The sequence below is a fragment of the Piliocolobus tephrosceles genome, chromosome 4 (assembly GCF_002776525.5).
Source record: "Piliocolobus tephrosceles isolate RC106 chromosome 4, ASM277652v3, whole genome shotgun sequence".
In the NCBI taxonomy this organism is placed as follows: domain Eukaryota; kingdom Metazoa; phylum Chordata; class Mammalia; order Primates; family Cercopithecidae; genus Piliocolobus; species Piliocolobus tephrosceles.
The window spans coordinates 139860464-139886916 of NC_045437.1; the positions used below are offsets into that span (position 1 = coordinate 139860464).

Consider the following 26453-nt stretch of genomic DNA (forward strand, 5'->3'; position numbering starts at 1 on the left):
TAACTCTTACCTCTGTATTACAGTGCTACTCCTGGAAAGGTTTCTGTTCTCACTGTCTCAACTTCCTAACCTCCTACTCATTTCTTAACCTACAAAATACTGTTAGGGCCAGGCCTGGTGCCTCATACCTGTAATCCCAGCACTTTGGGAGGTGGAGGTAGGTGGATCACTTGAGGTCAGGAGTTCAAGACCAGCCTGGCCAATATGGTGAAACCCCATCTCTACTGAAAAAAAAAAAAAAAAACCATATTATATGTGTGTGTGTGTGTGTGTGTGTGTATTATTCCACCTCTGCTGAAACACCTCATATCATAGGACCCATCCAATCTCTCTTTTTTCCCCTTCTATTCTCCTTCCCCTCCTATTTAGTGTCTTCCAAGTTCTGCATTTAGCATCTCACTCTTCTAAGTCTGTATATTCTGATCCTATCTGCTTGTACAGCATTATCTACCATAGGGGTTAATCCCCCGTACCCTAATACCAGACATAACATCTTTCCCAAGAATAGACTCAGATCTCCAACTGCATCCTGAATGTGTCCACCTGAATATCACAAGCACCTCAAATGCAACACGTCCAGTACTAAATTCATGGTCTTATTTGTCATTGTTTGAATCTGATATTCAAAATCTGTTCTTCCCCTCTGGACTATCTGTGTGTAACCTGCACAATTGCACCCATATGCTGAAGCTAGAGCCCTGGAAGTAAATTTGATTCTTCTCTTCCCTTTTCTGTTACTATATTCAAACTGTCTCGAAGGCCCATACCTTCAGTGTAAGGCTTTTACCTGAGTTCTGAGTTTAACAATTGCTCTTTAAAGAAAGACCTCAGATATGCACATTCTAGCACTTTATTGGAAATCGGTTGTGTACACCAATGAGATCACATCAAAGTAAAAGCAGCATTTTCACACAATAATATCCCGATATCTGTGCTATCTTCTTACATAATTTAATAAATCCCAAGATGCTCCTGATTTTGGTATTGAAGAGCTTGAGTGGTCCAGAAACAGCTCTACATAGATATAAATCATCACATCTAAAATAACCATCATTGTTTTAGTAGGTCCCAAAAGCCTGGGAACACCTCTTAAAATATAATTGCTGTAGGCTGGCTGCAGGGCTGGCGCGAGGGAGTGAAGGGGGCACACGTGGAGCTAATTACAGCAGGAGCTGAGCAGAGGGACACACACACACAAGGGGATGGGGGCCAGAGGTCCCGAAAGCTGGGCAGGGAACTCAGTCACTCTGCATGTTCCAACACTGCTTGAGTGTCAACACTAACAGGTGTGAGACCCCAGTGCAGAAAGAAGCCCATCACCCCAACTCCCTTGGCAGTGCCCAAAGATGGCACAGCCTTCCTTCAGATTACACAAGGGCAGAGATTCTGGAATAGAGAAGGTTCTGGAAAGCTCTACCCATCACCTTCCAAACTGAGAAAACATGAAGGAACATGAAGGAATGGCACCTTAAAGAAAATAACTTTCAGCCATAGTGCTGCTGGCCCCTTGGAATGGGGACAGGGTGCTCTTGGCTTGGTTTGACCTGAGGGGCACAGGAAAAGTCTGCTCTGCCCCCAATATCTCCCTCACCACCTTTAACACCATCATCAGCAATCAGGTTCTCTGGTTCTTCAAAGCTTCTCAGCACTCAGCATAACACCTTTATATCTGTGGCAGCTTTACTGCTCACAAACAGCTTTCACATCCACTAAGGCAAGTGGTTCTCACACCCCTATGAGGTAGGAAGGGCAGGGATCACCATCCCCATTTGAAAGATAAGGAACCTGGAACTCAGAGAGTTAGGTCCCTTGAACAAATTCACATAGCTGGCTCATGGCAGAATCAAAACCAGAACTCAGGTCCATGCCCCAAAGTCCCTCCTGCTGCTTTTCTGAAGACAGGAAGAGTCTGGGGACAGGATGCCTGTCATCATCCCTCACCCGGCCCTCTTGGGAGGCTCTCAAACAGTCCCACTGAGGATTGGATGAGTCCGCATGCGATAGATGATGACTGCAGTGGCTGGGCACAGCAACAACGAGGTCATGATGACAATGGTGGCCAGGATGATGAGGACAATAACCCAGATATCCAGGATGTGCTTGGGAAGCACGACTTCCATGGGGACTTGGCTGACTGCGTCCATGTTGCTTCACTCTGCAACAGACAAGAAAGGAAGATCACTGTTGTGTACTCTCTCCCTGCCTCCCTGGTTAGAAGGAAACCCTCAGGAGTCAGAAGCCTGGGTCACTTACCAGATATGTAAACTTTAAAGTTTCCTGATTAGTAATTACAATGGCTTCATTTACTGAGGGCTTCCTATTGCCAGACCTGTGCTAGACACTTTATGTCTATTAACACATTCAGTCCTTACTTGAACCACTGATCCTATAAGGCAGCGACTATAATTGTTGTTTTCTGTTTCTTGGCCTTTACCTTCCATTACACCCATTTTACAGATGAGGACTCTAAAGTCTTAAAAGACAAGATGTCATTAATTTGACCAAGAACGTGAACCCAGATGGGTGGGACTCCAAAGCCTTCCTGCTTAACTATTAAGCTACCATACTACCAGTCTGTTCTCTCATCTGTAAAATGAGAGATGCACTGTTTTTGGTCCTATACCCCTTCTCCCATTCTCCCCTTTCTGGGGAGAACCTACCTATTCTGTGTGGTTTAGTTGGGACACTGACCTGAGCACAGGGATGGATATGTGACCCAGAGTTGACCGTTATAAATCTCCATAACCACAAATCAGAGTTAGGAAAGTGACCCAGGCTAGGTCAACCAAAGTCTTCCCCACAGAGCTTTTATGCACAAGCTCTTGGGAAAGATGATCCTTTCTCCTGGGATTGCTAAATTGAAAGGATGTGAGTCTGGAGAAAATTGGCCTGAGGCTATCTCTCCCAAAAGTGGTGAGCCTGTCCTAAAGCTGGAAAGACAGATGGAGCCTCAGTGACCTCATGTGAGCACCTAAATCCAGCCAAGATTGATGCCATCTGCAACTCTAGACATCCCAGATATACAAGCCAATAATTCCCTGTTTTTGTTTAAGCATTGTCCATTTGGTGTCTTTCATTTGCAGCTAAAAGAGTTCAGATGGATAAGGATGTAAATCAGCTGTTCCCAGTCGTTTTCAATTCACTGAATCCTTAGTGTCTTGGTCATTTTTTAATTGCACCCTAGGTCAAAATAAATACCGAGCAGTTCAATTTATTAAGTAGTTAGGGTCAAACAATTTATTTATTTATTTATTCCTTTAAATTTTTATTTTTTCCATAAGTTATTGGGGTACAGGTGGTATTTGATTACATAAGTTCTTTGATAGTGATTTGTGAGATGTTGGTGCACCCATCTCCCATGTATACACTGTACCATATTTGTAGTCTTTTATCTCTCACCCTCCTCCCACTCTTCTCCCTAAGTCACAAAGTCCATATTATCATTCTTATGCCTTTGCATCCTCACAGCTTAGCTCACACATATCAGTGAGAATATATGATGTTTGGCTTTCCATTCCTGAGTTACATCACTTAGAATTAATAGACTCCAAGCTCATCCAGGTCACTGCAAATGCTGTTAATTCATTCCTTTTTATGGCTGCGTAGTATTTCATCCTATGTATATATCACAGTTTCTTTATCCACTTGTTGATCAATGGGCATTTGGGTTTGTTCCATGATTTTGCAATTGTGAATTGTGCTGCTATAAACATGCGTGTGCAAGTATCTTTTTCGAATAATGACTTCTTTTTCTCTGTGTAGATACCCAGTAGTGGGACTGCTGGATCAAAAGGTAGTCCTACTTTTAGTTCTTTAAGGAATCTCCACACTGTTTTCTATAGTGGCTGTACTAGTTCACACTCCCACCAGCAGTGTAAAAGTGTTCCCTGTTCACTACATCCACACCAACATCTACCGTTTTCTGATTTTTAAATTATTATTATGGCTATTCTTGCAGGATTAAGGTGGTATCACATTGTGGTTTTGATTTGCATTTCCCTGATCATTAGTGATGTTGAGCATTTTTTCATATGTTTTTGAACACTTGTACATCTTCTTTTGATAATTGTCTGTTCATGACCTTAGCCCACTTTTTGATGGGATTGTTTGGTTTTTTTCTTACTGATTTGTTTGAGTTCGTTGTAGATTCTGGATATCAGTCCTTTGTTAGAGGTATAGATTATGAAGATTTCTCCACTCTGTGTGTCTGTTTACTCTGCTGACTGTTCCTTTTGCTGTGCAAAAGCTCTTTAGTTTAATTAGGTTCCAGCTATTTATCTTTGTTTTTATTGTATTTGCTTGTGGGTTCTTGGTCATGAAATCCTTGCCTAAGCCAATGTCTAGAAGGGTTTTTCCAAAGTTATCTTCCAGAATTTTTATAGTTTCAGGTCACAGATTTAAGCCCTTAATCCATCTTGAGTTGATTTTTGTATGAGGTGAGAGATAAGGATCCAGTTTCATTTTCCTGCATGTGGCTAGCCAATTATCCCAGCACCATTTGTTGAAAAGGGTGTCATTTCCCTATGGTATGTTTTTGTTTGCTTTGTTGAAGAGCAGTTTGCTGTAAGTATTCGGGTTTACTTCCCGGTTCTCTATTCTGTTCCATTAGTCTATGTGCCTGTTTTTATACCAGTACCATGCTATTTTGGTGACTATGGCCTTATAGTGTAGTTTGAAATCAGGTAGTGTGATGCCTCCAGATTTGTTCTTTTTGCTTAGTCTTGCTTTGGCTATGCAGGCTCTTTTTTGGTTCCATATGAATTTTGGAATTGTTTTTTCTCATTCTGTGAAGAATGATGGTAGTATTCTGATGGGGATTGCTTTGAATTTGTAGATCGCTTTTGGCAGTATGGGTTATTTTCACAATATTTATTCTACCCATCCATGAGCATGGGATGTGTTTCCATTTGTTTGTATCATCTATGATTTCTTTTTAGCAGTGTTTTGTACAAGAAAACCTACAAAACGCTGCTGAAAGAAATCACAGACGACACAATCAAATGATTCAATACATATTTATGGCCTAACAACTTAGTAGCTGTTTGAAAAAAAAAATACACACAAATTGAAAAAAAAAAGTTTTTATTTCATTCTTAACTAGTTACTAATGGAATATATGCACCTGCTGGACACTGTGTAACTTTTCAAACTTTGGAATAATATTGGACAATGCTATCCTCACTTATTATTCCATATTAATTTTTGCCCAGTACGTGCCATACCACGCAACCACCAAAAAATCAACTTCAGGCTAGGTGCATTGGCTCACACCTATAACCCCAACACTTTGGGAATCCAAGGTGGGAGGATTGCTTGAGCCTAGGAGTTCAAGACCAGCCTAAGCAACATAGTGAGACACCACCTCTACATTTTTTTAAAATTAGATTGGCATGGTGGCTTGTACCTGTGGTCCCAGCTACTTGGGAGGCGGAGGTGGAAGGATTGCTTGAGCCCAGTAGGTCTAGGCTACAGTGAGCCATGATCACACCACAGTACTCCAGCCTGGGTGACAGAGCAAGACAGCATCTCAAAAAAAATTTTTTTAAATCGACTTCATAAATTATAACATTAACAAAAGGAATGCAGTAAGATTAGTGTTAAACTGTGAACTATCTTAAGCTAGTCATTTGCAAAGTGTCTGAGAGATGTCAAATATCACTATTTTTGTCAAAAGTCTTAAAAATCCTGCAGCACTTCCCTCCTTCTAGTGAGTTCACTGGGGTTCCCAGGACACTTCAGTGCACAGCTTGGGAACCATCGATGTAATACATTCCCTGCCCAGAGGGCGCAAGGCTGGAATTTAAATGTAAGATCAATAATTCTGTGATTCGAGGTTCCAAGCAAAATTCCTAATTGCAATCCTACTTCCTATTCTTATCTAATCACTAACTTTTCCTTTCTAATGCCTTTGACTCCATGTCCACTGTTGCCACCCTAAGTAAGGTATTGATCACCATACCCCAAGGAGAGTACCCAAGAAATACATACAAGGACGTTACTTTCTGCATTATTTGTTAAGGCAATAGACACAGCAAGCATCCACTAATAGTAAAATAAAGAAGGGTATATCTATATAATGGGATGCCGTGCAGCAATTTTCATGTATTTATTCACTCACCCATTCATTCATTCAACAAGTATATAGTGCTTACTCCACATCAATCATTGTTCCAAATGCATTACAAATATTAATTTACTTAATTAATACAGCTACTATGAAAAACAGAATGGAGGTTCCTCAAATAACTGAAAATCGAGTCACTATATGACCTCAGTAATCTCACTTCTGGGCATATAACCAAAGGATTTGAAATCAGTATGTCAAAGGGATTTCTGCGCTCCCATGTTTATTTCAGCATTACTCACAATTGCCAAGTTATGGAATAAACCTAAGTGTCTACCAACCATGAATGGATAGAGATAATGTGGCATATACTCAACGGAATACTATTTAGCCTTAGAAAAGAAGGAAATAAGTGCCATTTGCAACAACATCGATGAACATGAGGATATTATGCTACAGGATATAAGCCAGGCACAGAAAGACAAATACCTCAAGTTCTCACTTATATACGGAAGCTAAAAATATCAGACCCATAGAAGCAGAAAGCAAAGCCTCTGGTGGTAGATTTAAGAGGAATCTGATCTGTAGTGAGCTCCAAAAGTTTTAAGTGGAAAAAATAAAAATAAAGTGTAGAACAGTGTATATAGGATGATTCCTTTGGTTCAGATTTTGTAGAATTAAGTAGGTAAATAGGTGAGGATATATATAGGAAAATTACTTTCTGAGTGTATTCTCAAAAAAGTGTTAATAGTGGTTACCTTTTCGGGAGCTGGACTAGGAATAAGAGGTTTTGCTTTTCATTCTTCATTCATAAAACATGATTTTATGCCATTTGAATTTTCTCAACATGAGCATTTATTACTTCTAATTTTTTATGCCAACTGGGTTAAGGGGACAAAGAGGCTTTTTTTGTTTTTGTCTTAATAATTCTCTGTCTTAAAAAGTAAAAACACATATATACAATTTTAAAATCAAATAAAATTAAGAGATGAGACTAGATCAGTAGTCACCAAATGCCATATACCATGGTAAGTGATCTTAAGACAGTATAAAAGAACACTGATTTCTGGGTCTCAATCCATACATACTGAATTAGACTCAAAGGGGATGAGGAGGACCCCTTTTTTCCCATTGTCCAGGTGATTCCAACATGCAGCCAGATTTGGGAACCTCTGGACTCAACAAATCTTTAAGACCTCTAAGGCCTTTTCTGGCATTAAGATTTGGGAATTGATTTCCAGGTGCTCTGCAGCCAGGCTGGGCAGATCTGGGCAAGTTCCCAGATGAAGGAGAAGCCTCTGACAAAGCTCCCCAGGGCCACAGGATTATCTGCCAAGGCTTGCAGAGGAGACAGAAGCACATGCTGTCCCTGTCTCAGCCTAGGAAATGGAGTAACTTTCTCTAAGGTCTAAGACACAGAAGCATGAGTCACAGGAGATTGAAACTGTTAGAGGACCGGGGGTGGGATAAATCATTCTTTGCGGTCTCCTGACTACATCAACAGCTAGCTGCCTTAGACTAAAGGAATCCCACAACAGCCCTTTCCTGTAAACCCATTAACATCAAACAGTCTTCGTGACTTCAAATGCCAGGAATACATAATCACCCTGGCTGATTTTCATAAGCAAAGCCTGTCAGACACAGGAACTCAGGCTTCAGGGCTCATGTACAATCAAGAATCCTGGAACATTAAAGCCAGAACCAGTGCCATTTCACAGACGGTGAAACTGAGGTCCAGGGGGTCTTCTCCCTCCTGCCATCTTACTCCTTGAGGGAATAATCATTCAAATACATAGATCTCATTATGTTGCTGCCCCTAACTAAAACAAAACAGAACAAGTAGATGAATAAATGAAATTATTCTGTAACCTGTATCCTAGACTGTACCAATATTACTCTTTTGCAAATGAAATTGTCTTTCTGGCTGGGCCAGAAATCCCAGCACTTTGGGAGGCCGAGGCAGGTGGATCACGAGGTCAGGAGATGGAGACCATCTTGGCTAACGTGGTGAAACCCCGTCTCTACTAAAAATACAAACAATTAGCCAGGTGTGGTGGCGGGTGCCTGTAGTCCCAGCTACTCAGGAGGCTGAGGCAGGAGAATAGCGTGAACCCGGGAGGCGCAGCTTGCAGTGAGCCAAGATTGCACTGCTGCACTCCAGCCTGGGAGACAGAGCGAGACTCCGTCTCAAAAAAAAAAAAAAAAAAAAAGAAATGGTCTTTCTAACCCCAATACCCAACAGCTAAAGTAAGGCTGCTCTAGTAGAGCCTGGAAAGTGGGGGGGCTGGCGGGGGAAGCATGCAGTCCTACCTACCCAGCAGGGCTGAATACATATCCTCAGAGACCCTAAGCACTAGAGATGAGGGTGCCCAGTCCCTTCACATACGCAACTCAAACTAAAAACAGTACTACACCAGAACACACAAACTTTACATGTTATGAAATTAAAGTCGTTTTTTTCTTCTAACTGAAAAAAAGTGGAAAAAACCTTTCCCAGCTGTCTTCTGGCATGCCTGCTCAGTGCAGTGGGCTTATATCGGCAGGGCAGCAGCACTGTTCAGTGTCCCCTCGACTCCCTGGGCTCCTCAGAACACAGTTTGAAAGCCACAAGTTGCAGTGGTCTCCAAGAGCCCTTCCAGAGCTACTGTTCCAGGATTCTAAGGCTGGCCATAGATGTAGTCAGGTGTCAGAGGGCATAGCGAGCTCTATCTCCGTTTCACTCTTCTCCATACTCAAACACGTCCTTCACTGCGCTCTTCTTCCCCATGTAACACGGGTTCCATTCACTTCCACCTCTCCCTGCTAGGAAAAAAAATCTTGTCTACCAAGTAAGAGCTAAGGAAACCATATGTTCAGCATCTTTAATTGCACACTAGAAATATTTGCTTGAGAAAAAGCAGGACTCTAAGCTTCTCCTAGATGACTTCTATTTGACCTCTCTGGCATGAATGCGTAAAACCTTGTTTATTGGTATGTCTAACATCATAGTCATAGATTAATTTATCATTTGCCTCACAGATATATTGCTTGATATTTCTGATTCATGGTTCATGTGGGATATGGCCCAAACCATTTATGTCACAAATTTATGCCTATCACTGATAAGAATATGATGTTTTTATGACCATAGGAAGTAAAACGTCAGGCCTAAACTCTCGTTATTTTGAACCAGCACACTTTATCTGCTATTTGCCTCCTTAACAAATAATAAACTTTGACATATGTTCAGTATAAGTTTGTTTAAGAAACTGCACTGAAACAACCCTGAGCTCACCAGCGGAAAAGCCACTAGTACCAAACATGCCATGCTAGCAGGTCACAGGCCCTATACCACCAGCCCTGTGAACTGGACACATCATTGCTCGTCCTCAGCCAATTTAATGGAAAAGTCAATAATCCCAAAACGACTATTTTGTATCCACTAACAAAACTGAATGTGGGGGGTATGGGGGAATGTAGTTTCTACAAAAGAGGAAAAAACTTTTTACTTTTTTTTTTTTTGAGACAGAGTCTTGCTCAGTTGCCCAGGCTGGAGTGCAGTGGTGCAATCTCAGCTCACTGCATCCTCTGCCTCCTGGGTTCAAGCAAACCCGTGCCTCACCCTCTTGAGTAGCTGGGACTACAGGCGTGCACCACCACGCCTGGCTAATTTTTGTATTTTTTGTAGAGATGAGGTTTTGCCATGTTGGCCAGTCTGGTCTCAAACTCCGGGCCTCAAGTGATCCACCCACCTCAGTCTCCCAAAGGATGAGCGACCGCACCTGGTCAAATTTTACTTTTCCAAAGGTAGAAAATTCATCCCCTCTATCAAATATTCCACTTGATCCAATTTAGGCAGGAAAGGGGAAGCCCTGCTGCCTGATTAGAAAACACCAAGTTTTACTTCTGGGACCACTTTTCTTAAGTAACGAAAAGTTCTTTTACAACAGAAAGAATCCTTGTTCCAGCCAATCCCACCATTTGGCAAGTTTTCTAGTTATATAAAAATTATATAAATTTCATAAATTAAAATTTCCCACAAGTTTATAGTTTTAGGGTAACTGGATTCAAGGTGACAAGCCTGTGTTATCTACTCGCCAGACTCACTAGCAAGCAACTTTTTCCTCTCTGACAGGACAATATTGTTTTTGTTTTTGGTTCAGTATTATCATGACAAGTAACTCAGTCCAGGATATTCATTCATTTATTCATGTGTCAAGCACTTGGTATTTGCAAGATACTCTCTCAGGACTTACTATTACTTACTCCTTATGACTCGGTGCCTCAAGAAGCACAGAGAAGTGAAATACCATTTCCCTTATTTCCTCAAACACAGGATCATACGAGCCAGCATTTGTTTAACAAATTGTATTTGTTTAAATTTGTAAAAACAAAAATAAATTGTTTTATTTCCCATATTTGTATTATTTGTATTTGCTTAACAAATCCCATTCATTAACATATTAAAACTTCAAAAAAATCCTATGTGGGGATTTTACAGCTATGAAAACTAAAACTGAGAGAGGTTAGCCAGACATTCATTGATCATAAAGCTAAGCGAACAGGATTCAAACTCACGAATCATTCCGCACTTATCACTACGCTACAGCTACCTTCAAAGAGTCCACACAGACCCAGTATATAAGCACAGAGTATACCAGACCCACAGCTTTCTTCTAAGTCCAGGTCAAACACTGTTTCTAGCTGAAGGCCATTCCATATTTACAGAATTAAGAAGAGATATGCAATCTACAAAGATCAGGACTTCTTTTTTTTTTCTCGCTCTGTCGCCCGGGCTGGAGTGCAGTGGCCGGATCTCAGCTCACTGCAAGCTCCGCCTCCCGGGTTTACGCCATTCTCCTGCCTCAGTCTTCCGAGTAGCTGGGACTACAGGCGCCCACCACCTCGCCCGGCTAGTTTTTTTTTTTTTTTTGTATGTTTTAGTAGAGACGGGGTTTCACCGTGTTAGCCAGGATGGTCTCGATCTCCTGACCTCGTGATCTGCCCGTCTCGGCCTCCCAAAGTGCTGGGATTACAGGCTTGAGCCACCGCGCCCGGCCAAAGATCAGGACTTCTAATTCTAGTAATGGTAAACTAGACAATTTGGACCAGTTCTTTTACTGAAGACAGCTAGAAAAGTGGGACCAAAAAAACCTGCTTGAAGGCACTAAGAGCCAACGAAATAATGAAGAATTTCCAGTCTTCATTGCTTGAGAAAAAGCAGGACTCTAAGCTTCACGCAGGTTTTTGTGGTCCCACTTTTATGGGAGAAGGCAAAAATCCAGGGAGGAGAGCCTGTCATTTTCCCCTACTGGAGAATGGAGACTAAGCAGTTCTGACAGACTCAGGAGACTAAGCAGTTCTGACAGGCTCAGGAGACTAAGTAAGAGGACAAAAGCTGGAGTCCAAGACTGCCAAGAGAAGGAGAGTAAAACTTCTGCACTTTGAGCTTGGACCTTAAAAAGCACCCTTAGTGCTAAAGATGAACTGGAAGTATACCAGTCCTCCCAGAGACTACAACTCAGCTTTGCATTATCATAGCTCCTGAAATTAAATTAAGGAATCTCCAGGTGCTTGGCAGAGGCAAATATACATCCTCTCTGGAGGCAATAACATCATGATATGTCTCAAATTATGTTTTATTTACAAATATAATGTCCAACACATAACCAAAATTAATCAAGAATGCAAAAAGGATGATACAAACAAAATAATCAGAAACAACAGACAATAGGAAAAAAAGTCTACTGGGGCTCCAGGTATTGGAGTCATCAGACAGACACATAGTTCAAATAACTTTGCTTACTATGTTCACGGAGGAAAAAACTCCAAGTTTGAGAATTTTGATAGAGAATTTGAAATTACAAGAAAGAATAAACAGATTTTTTTAAAAGAATCGAATAGAGGTTACAAGTAGTGGCTCACACCTGTGATCCCAGCCACTATTTGTAACCTCTTTGGGAGGGAAAGGCAGGTGGATCACTTGAGCTCAGGAATTCAAGATTAGCCTAAGCAACATGGCAAAATCCCATCTCCACAAAAAAGTTTTAAAAATTAGCCGGGCATGGTGTGCACCTGTAGTCCCAGCTACTCAGGAGGCTGAGGTGGGAGGATCACTTGAGCCCAGGAGGCTAAGGCTGCAGTGAGCCATGACTGGGCCACTGCATTCCAGTCTGGGTGACAGAATGAGACCCTGTCTCAAAAAACAACAATAACAAAGAGAACCAAATAGAAATTCTAGAACTGAAAAATATAATAGAAATTAAAAAGTCAGTAGATGCGCTTCAAAATTCAGTAGATTAGCTATAGTTAAAGAGAGAATTAGTAAACTGGAATCAGGGGAAAGATCAGGGGCAAATACTTAGAATGAAGTAGGGAGAAATGAAAGGATGGAAAATGCAGAAAAAAATAGGTAAGAGAGAGGAAACAGTGACAAGGTACAACATAAATATATTGGAGTATCAGAAGGAGAAAAGAGAGAATGAAGTAGAACAATATTGGAATAAATAATAACAGAAATTTCCAAAACCAATTAAAGACACCAATTTGCATACTAAAGAAGTCCCATGAACTCCTAGCAGAATACATAAATTGGAATCCATGATTAGAAATACAGTAAATCTGGCCAGGTGCGGTGACTCATGCCTGTAATCCCAGCACTTTGGGAGGCTGAGGTGGGCGGATCATTCGAGGTCAGGAGTTTGAGACCAGCCTGGCCAACACGGTGAAACCCTGTCTCTACTAAAAATACAAAAATTAGTACGTTGTGGCACACGTCTGTAGTCCCAGCTACTTGGGAAGCTGAGGCAGGAGAGTCATTTGAACCCAGGAGGTGGGGGTTACAGTGTGCCAAGATGGCACCACTGCACTCCAGCCTGAGCAACAGAGTGAGACTCCATTAAAACAAAACAAAACAAAAAAAAAGTAAATATGCTGAGACCCAAAGATAAAAGAGAAATAAGACAGAATATCTTTAAATGAGAAACAATTAGATTGACAACCAACTTCTCAACAGAAACAATGGAATTTAAAAATAGCAGAATGATCTCTTCAAAGAGGTGAACAGAAATAACTGCCAAGAATAATGGTGCAATAAGACATTTTCAGGCTGGGTGCGGTGACTCATGCCTGTAATCTCAGCACTTTGAGAGGCCAAGGCAGGCGGATCATTTGAGGTCAAAAGTTCAAGACCAGTCTGGCCAACATGGTGAAACCTGTCTCTACTAAAAGTACAAAAATTAGCCAGCTGTCGTGGGGTGAAACCTGTCTCTACTAAAAGTACAAAAATTAGCCAGCTGTCGTGGCACACGCCTGTAATCTCAGCTACTTGGGAGGCTGAGGCAGGAGAATTGCTTGAACCCGGGAGGCAGAGGTTGCAGTGAAGCAAGATCGCACCACTGCACTCCAGCCTGGGCGACAACACGAGACTCCACCTCAAAAAAAAAAAAAAAGACATTTTCAGAAAAAAAAAAATACAGAATTAAAGTATTCAAGAGCAATAACTAACAAATTGTGGAAGAAATAAAATTAAAGTATTTTGATTTTCTTGTATTGCCTAAGAAAGGGCAGAAGAACCAAATCATATTAGACTTTGTTAAATCAAGGATGCATATCGTAATCTCTATGGCAGCCACTAAAAATATCAGTCAAAGAGTGCATAATTTCCAGGGGAAAACAGGAGAGATGAAAAACAACAACAAATACTTACAATAGAGGGGACAAATAGAAAGCATAAAGAAAGATGGTAGATTTAAACCCAAACTAAGAAGGACCATTAGGGTATATACAAATAAAAATAAAATATACACATACATATATATTTTTTAGAAGAGACACATGGGGATTAGAAAGATTGAAAGTCAAAGGATACAAATGAAACACTGTGTAACCATGAATCACCTACATTGGTAGCCCCATACTAGTATAAGGCCAAGTAGACTTTTAGGCAAAAAGTATTACTAGAGATACCAGAAAGGTAAAGTGATTTTCTATTTTTATATACCCAATCTCAGAATTATAAGGAGAAATAGACAAGTCTACAATTACAGTGGGAGATTTCAAGACATCTCTCTCAGATACTGATAAAACAAAAAGCTTGTGGGGAAAGGCAGGATGAGCAGAATAGATGTTATCAACAAAGCCCAGAGTTGATGAGATACATGATGTGTTGTAAGCATATGGAGTTCTGGTGGCTTTGGCAAGAGGTTTAACCTCTTTGAGCTTTAGTTTCCTCATTTGTAAAACGGAAATAATAACTAATAATTGTAACCACTTCATAGGGATGCTCTAGAGGTTAAATGAGCTAATGCACATAAAGCACTTAGGACAACACCTGGTACACAGTAAGGGTTTCACAAAGTTAAGCTGAGCTAGTGAACCCAGCATTGTTCCTAAATCACAAGGTCAAGAGATCGAGACCATCCAGGCCACCATGGTGAAACCCTGTCTCTACTAAAAGTACAAAAATTAGCTGGGTGTGGTGGGGCACGCCTGTAGTCCCAGCTACTCGGGAAGCTGAGGCAGGAGAACTGTTTGAACCCGGAGGTTGCAGTTAGCCAAGATCGCACCACTGCACTCCAGCCTGGTGACAGAGCGAGACTTCGTCTCAAAAAAAAAAAAAACACAAAAAGGAGTTCAGAGGCTCTGCTATTAGTTAGGGTGTCGTGACTGCTTCGTGACTGATCTGGGACCAATGTAGGAAACCACAGTGAAAAGTTTTTTTAAGTAAAAAAATTTTAAGTTGTCCCCAGCTTGAACCTCCCACCGGAAACTTACACCCTCCACATTTGAGCTGCAGCTAACAGTCAACTTTTGAGAGCTTGCCAATGGTTATCCAACAGGTTTTACTGCCAGAGAGTTCACTGAGGAAGAAGGCAATAAAAGGAGCGACTTCCTGCTGGCAGTCAAGCTTAATTATCTCAAAGTGGGAGACAAGGCAGATAGAGGCAGGCGGCTTCCCGCAGGTGTGGCCTTAGCCCAGCACTGCCAGGGCTCTGTGCAGACTACGCTGCTGCTGTTTTGTTTCCACCAGCCACGGTGGCCAGAGAGCAGACAGCTATAACCAGCTCCGAGTCACTGATGCTGGGGCGTCCAAAGATGCATGACTCTTCAAGTATTTTGCAGAATTTGAACAAGGCTGATGGTTCCCAGAGCACGGGACTAGAGGGTTTGCCAGCGTTGTCCACCTTATAGGACCCCTTCCAAAAAGGCTCCACCCTCAGAAGATGCTGCTGAGGTTGTCAGGAAAGAATGGAACATTTAAGCCAGAGATGGCAACTCAAGTTCCTAGATGGAGCCACACTAGCCACTTTGTAGCCTGGGGAACCTAACAACTGTGTCCCAGCGGCTGATCCCAGTTGAAGACCTTTGTGCTTGCTGTTTCTTCTCAGAATGCTCTTTTCCTCCCCTGTCCATTGCCTCAATGTCCATGACCTCAATCTAAATGTTATGTTTTAGTAAAGTTTTTCCAGACCCACTCTGTTAAACTACCACTCTTATCTTGTTTTATTTTCTGCAGACGCTTTTCACAATCTAAAATTAGCTTGTTTGTTGCTTGTTTGTTTTTATTGGCTTGTTCCCTATCAGGCTAAAGATTTGTTCATTTGGTCCCTCAAATGCAAGCACAAGGATCGCAGAAGCCTCATCTCTTGTGTATTGCTGTGTCCTCAGCACCTATCACAGGGCCTGGCACACCATAAGTGCCAAAAAATATAAAATCAATGAAGAAATGAGTATGGGAAGACTATTTCAGATGTGAGCTCACTCGTGGAACCGAATTGACTGAAGAGGTCCAGAAAGAATCCTCATCCCTGCAAAAGTCCCAATGATCCTAAAAGTCAGAATCCTATCTCCAAAATAACATGACATCCTCTGATTTTATCATTTTCTGGGCTCTTTGTACATTCAGGAAGGATTACGGGGGCCTCTTTCTTTCCCAGCCCACCCTGTACATACCAGGCAGAAGAGAACTGGCCTTTCAGAATGAAGTCCTTTAGGGTTCCCGCTTGTTGATTTGCTTGGACTGATAAGTTCAAATTCGAGTTCTGACACCATGTGCTCAGGAGCTGGGCACTGAGGTGGGGAGCGGGGACAGGGGTGAGGGGAGCAGTGTTGTTGCCCAAGATGTGAATCTTTCTGCTCTCAGAAGGGAACAGGGAGGCTGATAAAAGCAGGGGCAGGTTTCCCATGCCAAGTCCATTATGAGAAGGCCATATCAGCTTCACATTTACTCTTAGCAGTATTATTTCTCCTCCCATTGTGTAACAGCCTCAAACATTTATCAACCCAGCACAGTCATTTCACCAGGGACCTTCGGTCCAAATAAAGGGGCCAGAGGAAGGAATGGACAGGACATACAACTACCAAAACTGTGAAATGAATCAAATAACAGGCTTTTCTCCACTGTCCCAAAGTCCCTAAGGAGCACTGTGTTCTCATTTCACCCCAACTGGCCCCTGTCTCTCCAAACTTCCTAACAGGCTACAGACCTGCCTGAGTTTCCATCTGCTCCTCTGTGGCTGGAAAAATGGAAAAACACCAGGATATTTCAAAGAGATCAGAACACAGCCAGAGCTGTGTAAGACCGCACGTACCATCTGACCCAGCCAATCGCAGTCTTAGAAACCAACAGAGAGCTAGCAGAGGAGAAAGCCCAGGCCAAATCCCCAGCATCCTGTTTAAGGCACTACCATCCATCATTGCTATTTGCCAGTGACTAAGTGCCTGCTGTGTGTCAGGCTAGCAAAGGAGACTGTCCATGAGAGGGGCTGGCAGGGTGCTCCTGGACAGAGCTGCAAGAGCACCGGGCGGTGGTAGTGCCTTGCCTCAATGTGTGAGCCTCAACAGGGCGCTCTCCCAAAGTGGGCCTCATGTGTGTAGAAGGCAGAATAATGCCCACCACCACCACCAAAGACATCTATTCCTGGTCCCCAGAATCTTGAATATGATCCTATATAGTGGGTCACTAGCAAGAAACATATCCAATCAGCCAATCAGAGTGCAAATCAATAAAATAAGGAAGCTCTTTGTATACACAACTAAGCAATTTAAAGTATACGGTTTAGATGTGGAATCTGGCTTGCTGTTGTTTAATGTGCTAGGCAATTATACTTCTGAGCAGTTCCCCTTCCTAACTACCTAACTCTAAGCCTTTACTGCTAGATGTCTCCATTATCTCTTGAGGTTCATCTTCTGCTTCCCTAGTAAGTTGGAAGGGTACTAGGTCTCCAGGGATCCACTAGAACAGTGACTAGCAAATTCTCACTTAACTTCTCCCAGGTCACCCTGAAAGTAAGTGACAGAGGCAAGATCTGAACCTGGTTCCCCCCAATTCCAATGAAGTTCAGAGGATAGGCCCTGGAGCCAGGGTACCTGCATCCAAATTACAGCTCTGCCACACTTACTTTCTGTGTGATCATGGGTGAGTCACTCTCTCTGGACCTCAGTTTCCTCATCTACAAAATGGAGGTGATGACAGTCCCTCCCTAATAGGATTGTGGTAAAGCCTAAATGAGTTAATACAAGTAAAATGCTTAGAGTCATGCCTAGCTTATAGTAAGCACTCAGTAAATGGCAAGTATGATCATTATAACATCATTCTGCTTACTGGGCCAGTCAGGGTTGGGGAGGACAAGGCAGGGTATGGCAATGCTAACATTTACTCCTATACTCCAATAAACTGTGTTTGTGAGTACACGTGCCCATTTTTTATACCACTGTCACACCCAACCAAGATATCCTCTTTCCTTGGAGGTATTTCCTCTGTTTGCATGTTTCAATCCATAGGAAGAAATGGAGGCACAATGTTTAAAGGATTGGCATATGGCTGGGAAAGCATCTGAGGCTGTGACCGGCCCTTAATCCCTTGGTCTGTCACCCCCAAGGGCCTGGGATCTGACCTGACCACAGGTCCCCAGAGTCTCTCATTTGTTTGGCATCTCTAACACTTCACTGCAGCTCAGTAGTTCTCTGGCTGTTCTCTGGGACTCCCCAGATCTTTTGTGTCACGGAGCCACAGTTCTGAGGTTTGGAGAGGTCACTTGTGGGAGACTTTATGAAGCATGACTTATAACCCCCACAGCATGATTCACAGTCCCAGGACAGCTGGGAACAGGAGGTCCCGGTTGGAGCAGGAAAACACTTTTTGTTTTTTTCGGTTGTCACTGCAGAAGCACATGATGTCCTAAAGCTTAACTGTGCTGCCTTGCGTGTGTCTAGATGGCTGCTGTGCGGCCTGCATAAACCAAAGAGCATGTCATGTTCAACCACAGACAAACAAACATCTGTTCCACTCCCGCGTCTTCATTTTACAGATGGGGAAGGCAAGGGCCAGAGAGGGGAAATGCCTCCATTAGGGTAACTCAGAGGGTCTCCCAACCCGCAGAGAACTGTTCTTCCCACTCCCACCTCCACCTCATTCAGGCATCCCCAATTCTTCCAAACTATGTGCCCACTGCAGTAGCAGCACGCATCATAGCAGATGTTCAAGGAATCTCTGATACTTGTGTGATTGTGCAGCCTTCACCCCCACACCCTGGAGCTTTGAGGACCTTAGTATTCACTACAGACAAACCGGAGACTCCTCAGCCCCCAGGTGCAGCAGGATTCCAGCTGGTCCAGAAGAAACAAGTGCAGCTTCATGAGTAAGAGCCCAGCCTAGCCCTCAATCAGAATAACAGCCCCTGAGGTTTGTTTCAATTTGTGGGAGGGGGAGGTGGTTACCCCTTTCATCCTTTCACTCAGTACATATGCATGGAGCACCTACTGTTAGCCAGGCCCTTGGCAGAGCTGAGGATGCCTCAGAGATGACGATAGACAGGCAGTCCCTACTCTCAAGAAACTGGCAGGGGGAGAGTAGGGAGCAAGAGAACCGGCAGCTGGAACAACTACGTCCTCAGGAAAGGGACAGATAACCAGCAGGAGGAAGCCTGAAGGAAGGCTTCTCTCCAAGATACTTTCCTCACGTCCTTTCTCGTTTGCTTTCTGCACGCAAAAAATGTTTTCCCCATTTCACTGATGGAAAAACAAGGATGGTGAAACAGCTAGTGACAGAACCAGGGCTGGAACTCTCCACTCCTGAGTCCAAACTCCTGGCGCCTTCTACACGGGGCCTCGAGAAAACGGGGACGGATAAGTGCAAAGACCCAAACCCAGCACAGCGCCCAAGCAGGTGCGCAGGCCCGGGCGCTAAATCCTGACGCTGGACCTGGAGAGCCAGGAGGTGGCAGTCCGCCCGAGGAGGAGGCTTCCCGAGAAGGCAAGGGCAGGGGACCCGGAGAGAAGCCAGTCTCCGAGTGGGGCTGGGGCTCGCCCACCCAAACTCCGCCTCCCCCAGGCCCAAAATTCTGTGCACTAGTAGGCTCGAACTTAGGGGCTGACAGCGGGAGAAAAAGGAGGAGGTGGTAAAGGCAAGAAATACAAAAGTGATGAAAAGGGAGAATGGGGGAGGAGAGAACGGACTTAAGAAGAACGTTGGGAGCCCTGGGAAAGGGGCAGCACTAGAGGTAGGTCGCAAGTCCGAAGGGCTCCGCTCTGCCAGAGTCCCCACAAACAACCCCCCGGTGGCTCCACTCACTCCAGATGGCGGCGAGTCTGCGGAAAGTTCCTGGGGCAGGGATGGCTCGGTGCTTCTCAGGGTCCCCAGAACTGCATGGGATCTGGCGGCTGGAAGCGACCCCCAGGCCAGGAACCTCAGCCCCAGGCAGCGCCCGGAACGTGCCCCGGCTGCCCCGGGAGGCGGGAGCGCGCAAGAGCGTCCGGGACGCGCGACTGGCTCTGGAATGCGCGACCGCTGGGGACCGCCCCCGGAACGCCCCGGCCTGGGGCCACGGCAACTCCGGCTCAGCTCCTCCTCCAGCGTCCCCTGCGGGCTGTGCACGGGGAAAAAGGAACCTGCGAGAGAAAGGAGAGACCAAGGGATCTCGGTCTGCCCTCTCACCTTGCCACACACTCGCCGCGTAGCCTCGGACAAGTCACTTGGCTTCTCGGGGGTCTCCGCTCTCTGGATTGTAAACGGAGAGGGTTGGCCTAAAATGTGTCCTCCAGGACCTTTCCAGCTATAGTCTAGACATGGGAAAGAAAGTCTAGTTGGATGGAGGAGCCGGGACTCAGATCCTGCTTTGCAATGTCCGAAGTGTAGGGTCCTTCCAAGGCTTTGCCTCTCTGTTTCATTCTCCTGTTGTGAGGATTGGTTTAGAGGACCAGTGTGAAGCTGGTTGGTTCTCTGCCATAACATGACTTTGAGCGTCCTGTTTATTTTGTGATAACAATGAAATAGCCCAATCCAAGGTGATCAAGAGCCCATTAGAATCCAGCATCTGAGAGGCTTCCCACGCCACTGTGGGTGGCCCAGCTTCCATGCGGGACAAGGCCAATTCTGCAATCTTCTGCCCCTTCCATGTCATCCATAGAGTGAGAGGGGACTCCCGTCCCATCCTGGTACCCACACTTTTTAATTCACAGTAGTTTTCTTTAATCTTACTCTTCTGAAAAAGGGAGCACAAGCCTTGACTATCAGTGAGACCTTTAGCAGTCTTGGAGCCCAGTAGTGTTTTGGAGGGTTTGGAAAGAGCCATACTGCCTTCCCCAGGCCTAAATTTGATACGGTGTGGGCCCCAAACTTAGAACTTACTCCTTGCTGTTCACTCTGATTCAGGGATGAGGTCAGCAGAAATAACCTCTAAATCATCATTATCAGATACCAGTTTCTTAAGTGAAGGACAGTGAGGATGAAGGGGATTCACATGAGAAATGATTTGACAAAAACCCTAAGGGCTGTCCCAACAACATGTTTTATTCAAAAGAGATAGTGTGGGAACCTAAAAACAAGGACAACCCAATTCTGAATAGTTTAATACAAAACTCTCATTTAATAGTAAAAAAAAGAGCTGAAGGAGGACAATTTTTTTTTTCTTTCTGCCCGCAGAGGAGTCTCAGTCTGTCACCCAGGCTGGAGTGCAGTGGCACGATCTCAGCTCACTGCAACAGGAGGACAATCTTAATACAACATTTTCCCTGGTTAGTGAAGGGGATGAGAGTTCCCTTGGGTGGACAACTGGTAACTCCATGTGCCCTGCTGTGAACATTGGCTACCCTCTGGGACAAGGCAGAAGTTCAAGACTGGAGCCAGCTGAGGCCTAGTCTCCCTTCCCATTTAGCAGTTTATTAGTGTCTCTTTAATATCGACTTGCCCTGGGACCCTAAAAGCAAGCCAGAAATAAAGTTTGAATCCCCACAGGAGCCTGCCATGTTAAGTCTGCTGCCTCGGCTGGACTGATTTTGCTAAGAGAGCACTGAAGGGAAGAATAATGGATGCTGTGCTGGATGTACGAGGGGGAAATAGCCAATTTCAACAACAAGCTTTTGTTATAGCAAAAGCCAGAAAACAACTCACAACTTCCTTGGTCCTCTGTTACAACCACTCCAAAGAGAAAACCATCAGGACCTGAAAGAAATAAGTAATACTCTGTTAGAGAGCCCCTGATACTGGGGGAGAACTTGTACATTAGAAGTTGTAGTCTAATGACATTGGCTGCCATCAAAACACGGCCTTGGCCAGGGGTGGTAGCTCATGCCTGTAATCTCAGTACTTTGGGAGGCCGAGGCGGGTGGATCACCTGAGGTCAGCAGTTCGAGACCAGCCTGGCCAACATGGTGAAACCCTGTATCTACTAAAAATACAATAATTAGCCAGGTGTGGTGGTGGGCCCCTGTAATCCCAGCTACTGGAGAGGCTGAGGCAGGAGAATCACTTGAACCCTGGAAGCAGAGGCGGCAGTGAGCCGAATTGCCCCACTGCACTCCAGCCTGGGCAACAGAGTGAGATTCTGTCTCCAGAAAAAAAAAAAAAAAAAAACGCTGCCTTTTGAGGCCCTCATTAGGATGCAATCCATAGCAAATACCCTCTCTAGGAATTATATCTACACAAGACTTTTTCTTTTCATTTTTGACTTGTACAGATATATTTATTTTGTTGTGGGGAATAATATGATATATCGTATTAGAAATCAGAAAACCAAAATTTTGAGTCTGACACCCAGTAGCCCACCCAAGTTTCATAAAATAATAAAATGAGACCTATTCCTCACATCTGGTACAATTATGATGAGTAAAGATTTTATTCATGTACAGCAGACCCCTGAATCATCCTTCTGTTATAACGTTGATGAGGAAAAAAAAATTGTTTCCCTGCTAACTGTGTGGAGTTTGCATGTCCTCCTCATGTCTTCCTAGATTTTCCCCAGGTACCACGGTCGGTTTCCTCCCACGTCCCGAAGATGTGCATGTTAGGCAAACTGGTGTGTAGTCCCAGCGTGAATGACTGTGGGTGTGTGTGAGTGTGCTCTGCAATGGGATGGCGTCCTGTCCAGGACTGGTTACTGCCTTGAGCCCTGAACTGCCGGGATAGGCTCTGGCCACCTGAACTCTAAACTGGAATAAGCGGGTAAATAATTCTCTTCCTTGTTTTTATTAATCTTTACTAAACATATGTATGACTCACAATTATTTCAGTGTTCAATATTGGAAGTGTTTTAGTCTTTGTTTAGAAGTTTGGTGGTATTTTTGTTATCAGAAATATGCTGTAGGAACTTAACTCTTCTTTCTGTCCATTTGTCTATGGTAAAATTGATTTCCTTATATATAGTTTCACTTAAAATCAAAGTGTCCAAGAACCTACTGAGGAGGCTGAGTGAGGACTTACTGTAGTCCTTCATTCAAAGCTATTTATTGAATATCTCCTAATGTTCTAGGCACTAAGGAAGACAAATTATCTTTATTTATTGTGCTTACATCTACTGGGAAAATATTCACAAAAAATAAGTAGGCAAATAAATAAGCAAGATGATACCAGTTTGTGAAACCATGAAGAACATAAAAGAAGATGATGAGAGAGGGATGGAGAGTGTTTGATCGTGGAGACTGTAGCTAATCTGAATTTCCTAAATAGTTTATATCATTAATGATTATGTTAGTCTATAATATATCAACTTAAACTAATTTCCAAGGTCTTTAATTAACTGAGAATTTAGATTGATACTAAATCAAGTAAACTGGTGAATAATCTTAGCTGCTTGGATAATTTCTAAGAAAGATAGAATACAAAAACATTGGTCACCAAGCATGGTATTGTACACCGTTTGCACACCTCTGCCTCTTAGTTTTATATGTTTGAGAGTTGATAAACCTTTGGAATATATTAATGTATATATTTTATTTTACCACTTAAAGAAATGCAAGAGGGGTCAGCACCGTGGCTCACGCCTGTAATCCCAGCACTTTGGGAGGCTGAGGCCAGCAGATCATTTGAGGCCAGGAGTTCAAGACCAGCAGGGCCAACATAGTGAAACCCTGACTCTATTTAAAAATACAAAAAATTAGCCAGGAGTGGTGAAGTGAAATCATGAATGTGAAAGAGCATGTGCCTAGTAAATATTACCTATTTGAATAGATAGTATATATGAATAGCATGATCATATATCGGACTTTTCCCTAGGCACTAGAGTAGAGCCTTCACACTACATACAATTCTTTCCTTCCTGAATTTTCACTAAAGTGAAACACTGCATGTCCAAAACTAAAGGGAAAATTAAAAACAATCTAATCCAAATTCTCCCTTTTACAGATGCGGAAACTGAGGCTCAGGGAGACTGAGTGACTTGCCAAAGCCACCAACTGGCAGTTATTAGAGCCAGACTATGAACCCAGGATAGCTTGACTACTGAACCTAAACTCTTTGCCACTCTGCACTAATAATTTTGAGTGGGTTCTGGTTTTATCAAAGTCCTCCCTAAGTTCAAATTTCTGGTTACAATATTTTCCTTTCAATCACCTGCACCTAGGTGCAGAATAAGTGCTCTACCAGTTGAATGAATGAATAAATGAATGATAGGATGACAAGAGGTCAACCTAGACTTCTCTTTCCAGTTCTGAAATTGTGCCGAAGGCAAAGTTGTATGCTTGAAAAACTATTGTATTAACTCACAGAGTTCTCCAGAGAAATAGAACCAATTGTGTGTGTGTGTGTGTGTGTGTGTGTGTGTGTGTGTGTGTGTGTGGAGAGAGAGAGAGAGAACAAGAAAGAGAGATTGATTCTTAAGGAAGTGGCTTACATGATTGTAAAGGCTAGCAAGTCCAAAATCTGCAGGGTAGCCCAGCAGGTTGGAAACCTAGGGAAGACTTGATGTTGCCTCTTGAGTCTGAAAGCAGTTTGCTGGCAGAATTCCCTCTTCCTAGGGAAGGTCTGTCTTTTTCTTAAGGCTTTCAATTGATTGGATGAGGTCCACCGACATTATGGAGGATAATCTGCTTTGCTCAAAGTTCACTGATTTGTTTTTTTAAGAGGCAAGGTCTTGCTCTGTTACCCAGGCTCGAGTGCAGTGGCACAATCACAGATCACTGCAGCCAAAAACAGAAGAGAATTGTAAAACAATAGGATATTTAGTCTAGAGATGGGAGGACTCATATAGGCAGTGCGGAATCTGAGCAAACCTCTGAAGTATGCCTGGGGCAGAGGGAGCCGACCTAGAATCAGAGTGTGTCAGCTGAGGAGAAGCAAATCTCAGCTCACCCAAAGAAAGAATTTTTTAAAGAGCTGTCTGAAAATGGACAGAACAGGCTTTCTTGGGATGTCATGCGTTCTCTAACACGAGAGGCGTGAGAGCAGAGAGATATCGCAGAAGGTCTTCATTGAGACAGTGGAAGACTCGGGGATAGGGGCAGGGAGTGTGTCACTGGCACAAGGTAAAGGCACTAAACTGGCACTAAACAGTTCTAAACCATGACTTCTAGTCCTGGCTCTGTCACTAGTTTGCTATGTGATCCTGAGGAAGTCCCTTCTCCTTTCTCTATCTTCAGGTTCCAGAAGTGAAAAGAAGATAGTTGAGTTAAATGCTCTCTGAAGTCACTTGCACCTCCAAAATTTTTTTAAAGCTAAGGCTCAAGGATCTTAAGATTACTACAGTTTTTAATTAAAAGCATACCTGTGTGGGGGTGATCTATTTTGTTTCACTGATGAATCTGTGCTGGCTCAGACATTAGAGCCTCACTTACAGGCCCCTAAACAGCTCGGGTCTTCCCAAAAGTCAGGCAATAAGCACCAGGACTCCTGATATTACTAGTCTCCCTCTCTTCCCCTTTCTTCCTAAAAAAATTTCTAAAGTTCTTTTTGTTCTATAAATCCTTGGGCAAAATGCCTTCTTACTCTTTGGGGGAAGCTCCACTCACTTGCTAACTCAAAAGAAATAACTTTCTAGCCTCAAAATAAGAGGCAGGAATTTTTATTTTAATTTGTATTATGGCTGAAAGACTTCATTGAATTAATGATAAGGAAGGATGGTGAAATGATGAAATTTCTCGAACATGTGGAATTTGAGATAAAACAAAGTGCTAAGCAGACAGGGAGAAAGAAGAGGAAATGGAAGCGTTCCGTTTTATAGCTTTGAAGTGGAGTGATAGTCATATGGTCTCATTAGTGTGGTTATAATTATTTGAATAATTCTCATGGCTTAATTCCAAAGTGTTCAATTATTACACAGTCATGTAGCTACAGATAATAGAATGTCTATTACCAGAAGATATCTCTGTTCAGTCAGTCTAATTTTTGAAGTAAACTTTGGTCTCAAATATTTATATGCATTTGCCTATATTTTTCAAAAAAGAGTATTTACTTGAATAAAACACTTATTTAGCACTTATTGTATAGCAAAGATTTTATATGCATTATATTACTTAGTCCTTAAAACAATTCTAGGGTGAAAATGTTATCAATCCCTATTTTACACATCAGAAAACAGAAGCCCAAAGAGGATATGTTAACTTTTCTAAGATTACCCAACAGCAAGTAAAAGAACTGATTCTAAATATCTTGCATCTTACTGAGTTAGGTCCTCTCTGTGCCTCTGTTTCTGCTCATTGAGTAATTCCAATTCCTGACCTAGGTAAGGCACAGTGAAATGCACAGGCACAATCAGAATTGCAGTGCACACTGCATAATGCAGAAGCAGAATCAGACAATTAGCTACATGGTTACAAGAGAGGGTAGAGTAATTGTGAGAATAAAAGGGAAAAATTATTGTTTTGAAACCTATACAGTACATCTATATTTAAGAGTATTAATAAGTTTTACTTATTAACTTTAAGCATGCACTTAAGTTTCATTTTTGCTTCCAGATTCACCCTCTGCACAGTTCTCCATCCTGCCTTGTGAATGGGAGGTTCATCTGAATGTATCCCATCAGTGGGCCTGGTGGCAGACACTGCCAATCCCTGCACAAATCTCTTAGGCCTTCTCTACCTCAACGTTTCACAGACTTCCAATTGCCAGTATCTGTATCTTTGTGTCTGAGGGCTTGTCCCAGAAACACAGAAGGTTGGTCTGTCAGTCCAAAAGTATCCAGGAATTAACCCTTTTCTC

At 43.0% G+C, this 26453-nt stretch overlaps 1 protein-coding gene across 3 annotated transcripts; it reads right to left on the reverse strand.

The window, feature by feature from the left end:
- Positions 1 to 834: 834 nt before the first annotated feature.
- SMIM3 (small integral membrane protein 3) lies at positions 835 to 26212 on the reverse strand. Of its 3 annotated transcripts, XM_023227000.2 has the most exons (4): positions 26170 to 26212; positions 21435 to 21485; positions 19617 to 19933; positions 835 to 2155 (listed from the first exon to the last, which is right to left on the reverse strand). In XM_023227000.2, the coding sequence occupies exons 1-4, from the start codon at positions 26195 to 26197 to the stop codon at positions 2042 to 2044; spliced, it is 510 nt and encodes a 169-aa protein (XP_023082768.1). In that variant the 5' UTR covers positions 26198 to 26212; the 3' UTR covers positions 835 to 2041. The 3 variants fall into 3 exon arrangements, with proteins under 3 accessions (XP_023082768.1, XP_023082770.1, XP_023082769.1); XM_023227002.2 differs by lacking the exons at positions 19617 to 19933; positions 26170 to 26212; XM_023227001.2 differs by lacking the exons at positions 21435 to 21485; positions 26170 to 26212 and having other exon boundaries at positions 19617 to 19928.
- Positions 26213 to 26453: the final 241 nt, after the last annotated feature.

Coding starts and splice junctions, on each gene's coding strand:
- SMIM3 (XM_023227000.2), bottom strand. CDS start 26,197: ATGAAACTTAAGTGCATGCTTAAAGTTA. Junction 19,934..21,434: donor AACAGAGGACCAAGGAAGTT/GTGAGTTGTTTT, acceptor TTTCTCTCGCAG/GTTCCTTTTTCCCCGTGCAC. Junction 2,156..19,616: donor CAGACTCGCCGCCATCTGGA/GTGAGTGGAGCC, acceptor TGTCTGTTGCAG/AGTGAAGCAACATGGACGCA.